General features: G+C 37.1%; 1 protein-coding gene across 8 annotated transcripts in view; it reads left to right on the top strand.

Moving 5' to 3' along the window:
- The window catches only part of Srpk79D (Serine-arginine protein kinase at 79D), a 72,701-nt gene extending 58,831 nt beyond the window's left edge, over positions 1-13,870 (top strand). For all 8 annotated transcript variants that reach the window (XM_067787062.1, XM_067787058.1, XM_067787059.1 and 5 more), the window contains 2 exons: positions 4,391-4,661; positions 12,080-13,870. In XM_067787062.1, coding sequence (XP_067643163.1) covers positions 4,391-4,661; positions 12,080-12,276 — 468 coding nt within the window. In that variant the 3' untranslated portion in view covers positions 12,277-13,870. The remainder of the gene's footprint in view (positions 1-4,390; positions 4,662-12,079) is intronic.

Genomic DNA, 13,870 nt, shown 5'->3' with positions numbered 1-13,870 from the left:
TAAATTCAAATTTTAAAAGAAAAGTTAATATCTTTACAGCATATAAGTAAATTATGCTAACATTCAACTCCAGTAATGATATGGTGCAGCAAAATAAAAGAAAATTTCAAAATGGGCTTGGCTCCGCCCTTTTTAATTTAATTTGTCTAGGATGCTTTTAATGCCATAAGTCGAACAAAAATTTACCAATCCGTGTGAAATTTGGTAGAGGCTTAGCTCCTAGGGCGATAACTGTTTTCTGTGAAAAAGGGCGAAATCGGTTGAAGCCACGCCCAGTTTTTATACACAGTCGGCCGTCTGTCCTTCCGCTCGGCCGTTAACACGATAACTTTAGCAAAAATCGATATATATTTACTAAACTCAGTTCACGTACTTACCTGAGCTCACTTTGTATTGGTGTAAAAAATGGCCGAAATCCGACTATGACCACGCCCACTTTTTCGATATAGAAAATTACGAAAAATGAAAAAAATGCCATAATTATATACCAAATACGAAAAAAGGGATGAAACGTGGTAATTGTATTGGTCTATTGACGCAAAATATAACTTTAGAAAAAAACTTGGTAAAATGGGTGTGACACCTACCATATTAAGTAGAAGAAAATGAAAAAGTTTTGCAGGGCAAAATCAAAAGCCCTTGTAATCTTGGAAGGAAAACTGTACGTGGTATTACATATATAAATAAATTAGCGGTACCCGACAGATGATGTTCTGGATCACCCTGGTCCACATTTTGGTAGATATCTCGAAAACGCCTTCACATATACAACTAAGGGCCACTCCCTTTTAAAACCCTCATTAATGCCTTTAATTTGATACCCATATCGTACAAACACATTCTAGAGTCACCCCTTGTCCACGTTTATGGCGATATCTCGAAAAGGCGTCCACATATAGAACTAAGGCCCACTCCCTTTTAAAATACTCATTAACACCTTTCGTTTGATACCCATATCGTATAAACAAATTCTAGAGTCACCCCTGGTCCACCTTTATGTCAATATCTCGAAAAGGCGTCCACCTATAGAACTAAGGCCCACGCCCTTTTAAAATACTCATTAACACCTTTCATTTGATACCCATATCGTACAAACTAATTCTAGAGTCACCCCTGGTCCACCTTTATGTCGATATCTCGAAAAGGCGTCCACCTATAGAACTAAGGCCCACGCCTTTTTAAAATACTCATTATCACCTTTCATTAGATACCCATATCGTACAAACAAATTCTAGAGTCACCCCTGGCCCACCTTTATGGCGATATATCGAAAAGGCGTCCACCCATAGAACTAAGGCCCACTCACTTTTAAAACACTTATTAACACCTTTCATTTGATACCCATATTGTACAAAGCATTCTAGAGTCAACCCTGGTCCACTTTTATAACGATATTCCGAAAAGGCGTACACCTATAGAACTAAGACCCACTCCCTTTTAAAATACTCATTAACACCTTTCATGTGATACCCATATAGTACAAACAAATTCTAGAGTCACCTCTGGTCCACCTTTATGGCGATATCTCGAAAAGGCGTCCACATATAGAACTAAGGCCCACGCCCTCTTAAAATACTCATTAACACCTTTCATTTGATACTCATTTCGTACAAACAAATTCTAGAGTCACCCCTGGTCTATCTTTATGGCGATATCCCGAAAAGGCGTCCATCTATAGAACTTAGGCCCACACCCTTTTAAAATACTCATTAATATCTTTCATTTGATACCCATATCGTACAAAATAAATTCTAGAGTCACCCCTGGTCCACCTTTATGGCGATATCTCGAAAAGGCGTCCACCTATAGAACTTAGGCCCACTCCCTTTTAAAATTATCATTAACACATTTCATTTGATACCCATATCGTACAAACAAATTCTAGAGTCAGGCCTGGTCCACCTTTATGGCGATATCCCTAAATGGTGTCCATCTATAGAACTATGGCCCACTTCCTCTTAAAATACTTTTTAATACCTTCCATTTGATACACATGTCATACAAACACATTCCAGTTTTACCCTAGGTTCTTTTTACAACATGGTGATTTTCCCTTACTTTGTCTCCACAGCTCTCAACTGAGTATGTAATGTTCGGTTACACCCGAACTTAGCCTTCCTTACTTGTTTCGTTTTAAATTTCTTCTTTGCATATTTTGTTTTATTTTGACAGTTTTTAATTTGCTATTCAAAATTGAAAAAATAAACTACGGTTTTTTATTTTGCGTATGTATTTGCCACGACGTATGTAGCAAATGCATAGCCGTATTATTTTTTAGCGTTTTGTGTAAAAATACCACATCAGTTTGCAAATACAATGATGCTAGGCCATTTGCACAAAATCCTGAACCCCCCTAATATGTGATATTTATCCTGAGTTCTAATTCGAATTTTCAAAATGCATTTCAATTGTTATTACCAGATCATCTCCAGCAATGTTTTTACGAAACTTGAACTATTATCGGAGCATGGTTCAACCATATGGTTGGCTCATCTCTACAGCAACAACATACCGTTGTTCAGATTGTCAAAATCTGCGTGTTGGTGTTAGGCGAATGGAATGGAATGAAAACATAAAACGTTGCGATTCTTGTGTGTTGCTGATGAGATGAGCCAACCATATAGTTGAGCCTTGTATCGGAGTTACAGCTTCGGAATTGTGGTGAAAAACTGAGTCTTACAAAGGTCGATCGACCCCATTTCTTTTTTTAATTTTGAACCGATGTTACCGTCGCCCCAAATACAATATTTGAACGAGTTCGCTTCATTAATACCTTATCTAGGTCGATGCAAAATTTTTACAACTGCTCCATCCTTAACTCAGAAATGGTTGAAACCACGAAAAGGTATTTCAGGCTGGACTTGTGCAGAATTTTATAATGCTCAAATTGGAATTGAGCGTGAAATTCGAGCAAGACATAGGTAGCGAGATATATGTATGTGAAGTACTAAATTTCGCGACCCCGGGTGCCAAACATCTCAAGACGCGTACTTGCGACTTATCATGGCTTTTAATACCATAAATATAATGTCAAGATAAAGGCGTATGCAAATTGCAAGTCTTACCTCAAATTCCGCTGTCAAGCCCTTAAATGGCTGGAGTTTATTTAATGAATCAATTTTGAATACAAGTTTTTTTCAGTGCCATAATATTTTTGAATGATTTCTAAGTTGTTAATTTGTTTTTTATACCGAAGTGCTCGTGCATCATATGAAAGTGCTTTTGCTTTGTACTTACATATGAAAATCAAAAGCTTCCATTAGAATCATATATATTATTTCTAATTGTTGTTTTTATGTACGGGTCCCTTTTTCGCTCTTATTTGGAATCCAAATCTATAAATAAAGTTTTGGTTGTAAGGATGGATATTCGGGTTATTAGCGAGCTTTGGGCAATTTTGGTCGTAGTGCTATATTTTATTAAAATAGTTTGTTAAAAATAAACGATTGTGAGCACACAAAAAATCTATTTGTACTCTGGCACTATTGTGAATATTTGCACTGCATTACCGGCATTTGCTACCATACGCCAGGTGGCACCGCAAGTAAGTTCTAATCATTGTTTACTATATAGTTTGGCAGCTTAAGTAGAGGTTATGTTGCGAATAGAGTGGAAGGCAGTGGACTAGGCAGTCGAATGTCATATAATGAAGGAATGGTGTTCGGAGATTTTTCAAAGTTAAAAAAAAAATGATAAAAGCTTTAATATAAATAAAAATATTGTTTTAATAACAACAAAAATGCCATATATATTATGTATACATAAATTTGTAAGTATTAACTCACTTGAAAATTTGAATTAAATAATCTAAAGTTTTGTTTTGAAACTGAGTCGAGAACTGTGCGTGTGAATGTGCGAATTTTCACCGATCAGCTGTTAGTTGCGCTACTTGGTAAAATTTACAATGGTTTTAATTGGTTGATAGAACAGCTGATTTCTCTTGATATTTGATAAGAGACTTTTATATTCGTTGCGCAAGATGCCCACGGGTCCGGCTCGTTTTATTTATATGTGAGAGCATTTGTGAGTGCTTTGAAATTTTATTTTTATATTTGCCTATGACTCAGAGCAAAACAAAAACGAAAGTGCTTTAAGTGTATAGGGGTTGAGCAGCTGTGCATATAATAGTAAATTGTAATTTAGACAATAATTATTGTTGGAAAATGTACGCTCAATTGCGACTATTTATTTTAGTGGGTAGCCATGTCGTATGAGTAACATTTTTATATGCAATGCACGTCGACAAAAATTATTAATGTAAATTGCATGTTTTTGTATTGATCAATCAAGATATTTATTGGTTAAATTTAAGTTTGCTGCAAATTCTTCACACAATTCTTTAACTTTTTTCAATAATGCCTTTCTCTTTTCGTTCAAATTCTGCCCATAGTATCATCATTTCACCGAAGACATACAAACACGACAATATCGCTCGATAGAAGTTTTACTTGGTGCACCATATAATTTTACCGCCGATATTTGGAGTACAGCATGCCTCGCCTTCGAATTGGCAACGGGTGATTATCTTTTCGATCCACATGCAGGCGAAAATTATTCACGCGATGAGGATCATTTGGCGCACATAATCGAACTGTTGGGCACAATACCGCAGTCGGTAATATTTCGCGGCAAACATGGACTTAAATACTTCACTAGCTATGGTAAATAAATAAATATACAAATGTACATATATGGATATGAATGTGGTATGGTTGATTTATTAGTGCGGGTTTAAGCGAATTTAAACTCCAGTTAAAGTTGACTAGAGTTTAATCTTGCCTTGCCACTTTGTTCGATAACATAAAAATTTGCTGCTCATCTAAGTATAAGCGTCCGAAGTGGTAGGTTTAAACTCTAGACAACTTTAACTGATTGTTTAGGAAAAAAAGGCTTGCAAAAGACTTCCCCTAAGTTTGAGGTTAACGCTGAGTGGGTTTTATAAACATATTTTTGATGTGTAAAATTTTATCTCACGATATGGGTGAATCCAGAAAGTAAGATTCAGCGTGGTGTACTCGCAAGCGTTGTTGTTGTTGTTGTTGTTATTGCAGTGCTTAGCTCCATCCAGTAGGTGCGACCACTCACAAATTGCCTTCAATATCCTCTAATATCCTGTCGCAGCATCTAGATCGAAGTTGAGCTCGAGTGACGCGCTTCTTCCTAGGGAGAGTGCTTTCCTCTTCTGCGAGTTCGGGGTATTTATCTTAAAGAACTGTGCTCCCCGGCCGATTCCCGGCATAGAGGTCCGACGCCTTTTTGTGGATATCACTGAGGACCTGTTTGTGTTTTTTTCTTCATGCATCTGTGTTCTCAGGTGTTGTATTTCTTCATAATCCTTGCGGAGGTGACTTCTTAAGCCCCTGGGAGGTGGGCTCTCTTTAACCAGGTGTCTGTTGCGATGCCCAGCTTTCTGGCTATTCAACTGAACCTGTTTGTTTAGCATTTCATTTCTATCCCTAACGGGGAGTACTCCCTCCTTAATATGTGGGTGGTGTTATAAGGAATAAAATGTAAACGCAAGCCCAGTAAGTTGTATTCATATGTTTTATGGAGGAACACAGAATGGAAGCGTAAGTGTAGTAGTCATACTGTAGCATATGGTGGCAATTAGGGCTGGGACTATCCGCATATTCGAATATCCGGATATCCACACGGATATCCGTTTACACGGATAAAATCCGGACGGCATGGATATACGGTTAATATTCGTTTGTGAAACTATCCAGATATCCGCATTTATGAAGATCCGGTTAATAACCGCATTTTTGGATATCCAGTTAAAGCAACAAATTGATGTACCATATATATTAATTTAACATTAATAACAATAAATTCGTGGTGCATTTAAATCAATTAACGGGGAATACAAAAAAGGCTCGTATTGAGAAATATGTAATATGATGTTGAACTTTTTTCTTCTTGTTCTGGTGTAAGAAAACAAGTGCCGATATCATTTCCCTATTCAAACAATTTCGTGTTGGACGAACTACATTTCGAGCACTATACTCTTTCAGAAGCTGTTGAAATACCAGGTACCGCAAGATATCTTTTGGCGATTTTCGACAGATTGGGATGTATTTTTTCAAGGTTTTTCCCCCAATTGCTGGCACTGAGATTGTGGTTTATTTGTTCTTCGAATAAGTAGCTCTGAAACTTGTCTTCCTTCCGTGTGTCACTGTCATTATCATTTAGCAGTATATCCATGGCCGTGAGGTCACTATTTTCTGGAGCTTCTTCTTGGGCATTCATATCAGCAGTATCCATTTTTTTGCCATTTTTTCCACATGATTTTTTATTTTAAATTTCAGATGCTGATTAATAATTTTGTGAATGATGGGTTTAGGGTAGGTTAGGTTGAACTGGCCGGTCCATGAGGACCTCACATATACTTATTGAGTCCATAGTGTTACCAGAAGTTTGTTTTACCGACCAAACTGAAAAATCCTATGAAAAACCAGGACCTGTGTTATAAAATAACTCCGTCCTCTTGGCATAGAAGTTTTCTATGCTTAAGCCATTTGCTGCTTCTAGATCTGACAGCTGTATCACTCCTAATAGCTGGAGTCTTAGCCTGGCAAGTACAGGGCACGAGCGCAGAACGTGCTCGATCGTTTCCTTCTCCAACCCGCACTTCCTACATATGCTATCACTGACCAAACCTAATTTATAGGCATGTGACGCCAGAAGGCAGTGTCCAGTCAGAATAGCCGACATGAGGCTACAGTCCTCTCTTTTTAATGATAGAAGCAACTTTGTTAGTCTAAGGTTGTAAGATCTACACATAATCATCGACACTTTACAACCCCGCGCTTGAACCCACGCGACTCCCTCTCGCCTTCTCTTAATCTCGCCCAGTCTAATTGGGACCTCTACGGAGCAAGCTTCAAGGGATGCGCCCTTTTTAGCTAGTTCATCCGCTTTTTCATTCCCATCTATTCCCATATGCCCCGGGACCCAATATAGATGTATGCTTCTCTCTTTCTCGATTCTCTCCAGAGACTGCTTACACTCTAACACGCATTCAGATGCTGTGCTATGCGAGATTATTGCCTTAATTGATGCTTGACTGTCAATATAAAAGTTAACACGGTTGCAGCTTAAGCTATTCTCTTCCAGGGGTTCTACTGCTTTGGTTACGGCTAATATTTCCGCTTGGAAAACGCTACAGTAATCCGGTAGCCTGTAGGATCTGCTTATTTCCGGATCACCGGTTTTGGAACCATCGGTGTACACATGTATCGCCTCGTCCGCCATTTGCGCACCCTTGCGCCAACTGTCCACCTCTATTGTGGCCTTTAGATCTCCCTCGAAGCGCAGATAGGGAATCAGGTAGTCTATTTGTCTTGTGATTGATGACGCTATACTACTATGGCCATATGGTCGGCGCTCAAGCTGCCCCGAAGCACCGAGCCTGGTTGCGGTCGTTAATGCTTTGTTCTTTGCTACCAGGTCTACAGGTGGAATGTGCAGGATGGCATACAGTGCAGCCGTCGGGGTTGTTTTCAGGGCTCCCGTAATGCTAAGCATCTAATTATTTGAGGTATGATGTTTTTTGTGTGGCTTTCCACCAAACAAGAACTCCATAGTATAGAATCGCTGTCAATCGCTGTAAAAACCCAATGAGAAAGAGAGGGCGATAGGCGCCACGTACACCCCAGCATTCTTTTACCTACATAGAGTGCCGTTGAGGTCTTCTTGACCCTCTCCTCCACGTTGAGCTTCCATGACAGCTTACTGTCTAGGATGATTGCTAGATATTTTGTGCAAGGTTTCTTCTGTAAGGTCACCCCTCCTAACTTAGGCCTGGTCCAATTTGGGACCTTGTACCTCTTTGTAAACAAGACCATATCCGTCTTCTCCGCATTGACTTTCAACCCGACATTAGATGCCCAGGTATGAATATCCCGAAGCGCCCGATCCATCAAAGAACTAATCATTGGAAGGCACTTTCCACTTATGACAATTGCAACGTCATCTGCGTAAGCCGTAAGTTTTACGGGTCCCTCATCGAATTGCCTGAGCAGTTGGTTGATGACCAGCGTCCACAGCAGAGGTGATAGGGGTGAGTAAATATATGAGATCAACTGCTGTCGCTGTCCGAAATTGCGATATTTTTAGCGGCCTTGTTGTTGAAAATTTAACGATCAGCAATTGCTGCAACAATAGAAGATCTAAGCTTTTTAACTCTTTCCAACATAAAAAGAACTGAATTCCATCTAGTTGACAACTTTGGATTAGTTTTTTAACTGCCTTTTCAGTTTGTGTTAAATGTTTCTCGAGAGCATTAGTACGTTTACTCGAATGATTGAAACTCATCACCAGTTTTGAAACCTTTTGGATGACTCCACAACATTCCGGTAGTTTCATTTCTAAATTAACACTCAATTGAAGTGTATGTGCACTGCATGGATGACTGGTTATATCAGGGCTCAAACCCCGAACAGCATTTGCGTCCATACATTTTCTTGAAGATGGAAAACCCGATAGTGGCTCCATAGGCTTGATGTCGATGCTTTTTGTAGCGTTTTTTCACAATATAAACAAATAGCATTGTTCTTATTTTCACTTCGTTGTAAAATTGTAGCTTTTTAATTTTTGACATTAATCTAATAATCTACAAACATATTTTGTGAAGTATCCGGACATACGGATATCCGTTTATGTATCCGTATATCCGGATAACCGAATTTTTTGCTTAGCTATCCGGTTATTCGAATATCCGGTTTATCCGGATAGTTGAAAATTCCGGACGCAGTTCACAGCCCTAGTGGCAACATTGTACCTGGTTGAATTTGATATGAGCAAAATCAGACAACAACTTAATTAATGGAAATCAACGGTGGGAAGAAAAATAAATTTATGGTATATACAATAGAAAATAAAACGACAAAGAAAAGAAGTTAATGTAAAATGTTATCGAAAAGTTATCGATTTGTTATCGGGATGTTACCAAATTTTAATGGCGTGCTCTCAAAAAGTTCTCAATTTGTTGTCAAAGTTTTTTTTTTTGATTAATTATCTTAAAGCTATCAATTATTTATCCAAAATTGTGCTATCAAAAATTTATCGGTTTGTTATCGAAAATTTAGTGGTTGTTATCGGTGCGTTGTCGATTTGTTTAAAAGAAAACAATTTTTTGTCGAAAAGTAACCGACTTTTTATAAAAAAAATCAAATTTTAACGAAAAGTTTTCGATTTCTTTTCGGAATGTTACGATGAAACATGTACCGATAAAACTTCAATACAAAATCTGTAACCTATCGCTTACATGCCGATAAGAAACCAATAAGAAGCCGATGACTCGCAAAAAACAAACTGATAACTGTACGATAATTCCACTTTCGAAAATAAGCCGATAAAAAATAACAATTTATCGATATCGGTGGTTAGAGATGAGAATCGGCAGACGCTCTTCTCAACATCTCAAAATTATTTACTTCTATTAAATTTATCTCTATTGTGGTTTAACTTTATCCCCTGAACGAGCTCTAGTCAATTCAAATAAAATTATTTTTCTAGACGTACACATGTGTGTTTACATAGCACACTTCACGAGTACTTCTTACACACGCCTTTTTTCTGCAATTTAGTTGCTGATCAGTGCAGCGCCTTTCAAGGGAAATCTGCCGCAACTAAGGATGCGGTGGATGAAATGCTATACTCTCATACTACGGTTAGGGAGTTTAACATTTACTCGGATAGCCAAGCAGCCATCAACGCATTGAGTTTAACTACATATATTGCGATCGAGTCTTGGAGTACCTGACCCCGCTTGAGATTTTTATGAATAAGATAATCTGGGTCCCATACCATAGTGATATTCCGGGCAACTGCCAAACTGATCTCTTAGCCCGCATCGGTGCAACTTTACCGGATGAAGATGGCTGTAGAGAGTTCTGGATTTCGCTGGCCACCAGTGGTCTGCACCTGCATAGTTGTGCCTCGAGTCGGCTCAGTCAGTGTTGGGCGGACACCACTTCCTGCAGGGTAGCAAGATTCTTCTGGCCTAAAATATATGGTAGGAGATCCGCCGAAATAATTGGGTTTACTAAGGTTCATCTGTCAATTACTAAGGTTCATCTATCAATCGTCATTGGATTTGCGGAGGATTTATCTAAGGTTGAGATTAATCTCATTCGAAACGATATCGTTCCTACGCAATGATTTTCTAACTAGCCATAGCTTACGTGACAACTATTTTATGCGGTATCACAAGGTTCGAAGTGAGTTTCCCCTGCCAGGGCAGCTATCACCTAACCTAACTCTACCACGTACGATACGACAACATTATGCTACAGTGTAGTGACTGTACTCAAGCTCTCATTCTGCATTACTCCATACAGCATACCGATACCGGCGTATAGCAAGCTGCTTACAAAGATTATGCGGGAGCGTAACGTTTGCCTGTTTTAGAAAATTCTACCTCGCAAAATCCTGCAAAATGTTAAAAAATCCTGCATAGGTAAAATCCTGGTTTTCTAAAATTTTGCTTTTCTAAAATCCTGGTTTTCCATAATTCTGCTTTTGCTAAATCCGGCTTGACAAATTCTGCTTTAAGTGTACTTACCCTTTAGATAAACTTTCTGAACAACGAAATGAACCGACATACGCAGCGAAAGTATTCAAACTCATACACAGCGATTTTAGAAATCAAATAAAGAACTTTATTCGTAATATGTTTTTATATATGTATGTGTGTATGTATGTAAATATTTTAGTCTAGTAAATTGAAATATTTTTTGCAACTCTCTTCAAAAACTTGTTGCTTGTTTTTTTTTTTAATTATGTTTTTTTCTTTCTTATTATTTCTCCATTTTCCCTTCTTTCTATTTGAGTTTTCGCATAAATAAGCTCCTTTTGTAAATTTTATACGAGCTTATAAAATTGTGAGGTACTTTCACCTACAATGACTTTTAGTCTACGATGTATAACGGTATTTCTAGTTCCAGCAATTCGTCAATGAACATGTGTACATACATACATATGTATGTTCATATGGGTGAAATAATAAAATAAAAAATAATGTGTACACAGTGTTGTATTTAAATGTAATATAAACAATGTTAAAGTGGACATGTCATTACTTTGAAAAGTGCGGGATTCTGAGAAGCAGAATTTTAAAAAATCAGGATTTTAAAAAAGCAGGATTTTGCTTTCCGGATTTTGCAAAACCAGGATTTCGTTACCAACCCGATTATGCTGTATATTGGAACCATTTTCCGTCATCCTTTGTCAAATTTGGTTTCGAGACAAACCGGTTTCGGCGTTGTTGCTTCATCAGTGTGGATTTTCGTTCTGATCTGTTGTTGTCATTTTTCTTGTATTTATTGTTCATAGGTAGAAACATGAGCAGGTATTGTCAAAGTGGATGTTTGTGTATATATATGTATGTGTATGTGCTGTGAGTTCATTCAGAACCGAGGGTGGTTTTTACTGATCGATGTGTATGGCTGAGTGAGGCAGGTAAAAGTCAGTAATGTTAGTTGTTTGACGTTCTTTATGGGTTTGTTGCCTTGTGATTACTTTGTTTCTTGTAAACAAGTTTACAAGGCTCAAATATTGTGTCAGGTATTGTGTTTAACTGTTTGTTTTTTATTCTACCGTCGAATGTTTTCTGTTTGTAGGTTTCCATGTTTTCGAGTACGTTGAGACGTCGGCCTTTTGCTTGTATGTGAAGGACTCTGACTATTTTATCGATGGTTGCTGGGGAACATTCTTTTTCGACCATGTGATTCGTGAAGTTGGACTCTGGCATAAACTTTGGTTTCCGTGTTGTTTTGTTGTAATCTCTATTGTGTTCTCTGAGCCTCGTTCTTACATTATGCCACCATACGCTTACATTCAAGATCCCCCCCCCCCCCCCCCCCCCCCCCTACCATGAGCAAAGATGTTTACACATCAAAAAAGGTAGTTAACTTGACAGCTTACGAATCGCATTTTCCTTCGAATTAAGTTACAGAATAAAACTACAGACCTGTTTCACTTACGTAATTGTCATAACACATGTTTACCTGTTTTACACATTTCGTTTCATCTCACATTGTAAATTTTATGTTGTCTTCTAATTTCCAATTTGCAGGCAGCTTACGAAATATAACGAAATTAAAACCTTGGAGCCTATTGAATGTACTAATTGAAAAATATGACTGGGACCCGATAGAGGCAAACAAATTTTCAGATTTTTTACTACCAATGCTTGAGTACAATCCCGTTATACGTGCTTCAGCGGCAGAATGTCTTAATCATCCCTGGCTGGAGCATGAAGAATTCGTTTGAAAAGTCACCATATTTGTTTGACTTGTTGACTAATAACGACGTTGAAACAAAATATGAGAAAAAATATGAATGAATTATACGCACATGAAAAGCAAATTGAAGAGAGAGTGCCAGCCGGGAGAGACTCTAAGATTCTCACATAAATTTTTAAGCGTTAAGAATATAATAAAAAAAAAATTGGTCTAAAAATTAGTGTTAAAACAATTTTTTTAAATGACAAAAAAAAAAAATATATTAAATATAAAAAAATCTAAATAGAATTTAAAAGCGTAGCGTGCAATAATGTGTTAAACTAATTGGAAATAAATTATAAAAATAATGGATATCTACCATGAAAAATAATATACATACATATACTATGTTAAGCTAAGTTTTCTATGAGAAAATAAAAACAAATATTGTAAAATAATATGTTGTATGTAATTTAAAAAATAGCACATTTAATATAAAATACATCTAAAAAAATGTCATAAAAAACAAAAACAAAAAAATATTTAAAGCCCGTAGGATAACCCAAAATTAACTTACAAACATTCATACATACATACTTACTGAAAATCATATGCATACTCGTACATACATACATACCAACTCATACCAAAAAAAAAAAATAGTATACATGTATGAAATAAAAAAATTTCAAAATATAAAATAAATAAATATGCATTATTTTGAAAGAATTTCGAAATCAGCGTATGCCTAACTGACTGAGCTTACATTTATTTCATAATAATTTTAATAAAGTTTCAAAATTCAAAAAAATGTAAGCCTGATTGAAGTTATCCAAACAGCAACTGGATGTATAGACTATTTACATATTTGAAAACATACAGGCAATGCGAATTCATTACCAGGTGGTGTTATCCCAAATGCTGATTGCGTCTGCTTTAAAAAAAAATTAAAAAATGTAAGGCGCGATAACCTCCGAAGAGATTTTAGGCTGAGCTTCTCTTCCAATTTGCTTCGTACTGCTTTTAATTTTTGCTACAAATTGGCGGGACGGGACGTACCTGCTTTAAGCCGACTCCGAAGGACATCTGCAAGGCAGATGAGTTTTCACTGAAAGATTTTCATAGCAGAAATAAGTACACTCGAAGTGCTTCTCAAACACTGTCGTGGGCGACCCCGCTTAGAAAAATTTTCTTCTAATTGAAAAACCTTGTTTCTAAAATTTTAATGTTGATTTGCCCGGAGCGTGAACCCAGGATCTTCGTTGTGGTAGGCAGAGCACGCTACCATCACACCACGACAGCCGCCTTCTGTTTGATTATTTTCCATAAAACGCCTCGGTACAACAATATGTCAGTTTAACGAAATCAATGCAAATTTTCTTTTGACTTGGCATTCTTCTGCACGGCAAATTGGGTTGGATTCGCTTTGCCATCACCTTGTATGAATTCGCCTTGACAAAAGCACAATATTTCAAAGAAACGCTATGGGAAATAGAAAAGATGTGAAGATAGTATTCATTTGTTTAAAACATAGAAATAACAGTAATTAAGAAAACTTTAAAACCCCAATGATTATTAATTCGATAAAATAAGAAATTTATAAAAAAAATATTTAAAAATAAATTATTACCTTTTGCAGTAAA

The sequence above is a fragment of the Eurosta solidaginis genome, chromosome 5, assembly GCF_040869045.1.
Source record: "Eurosta solidaginis isolate ZX-2024a chromosome 5, ASM4086904v1, whole genome shotgun sequence".
NCBI classification, from domain to species: domain Eukaryota; kingdom Metazoa; phylum Arthropoda; class Insecta; order Diptera; family Tephritidae; genus Eurosta; species Eurosta solidaginis.
This window is presented reverse-complemented; position numbering and strand designations above follow the sequence as displayed.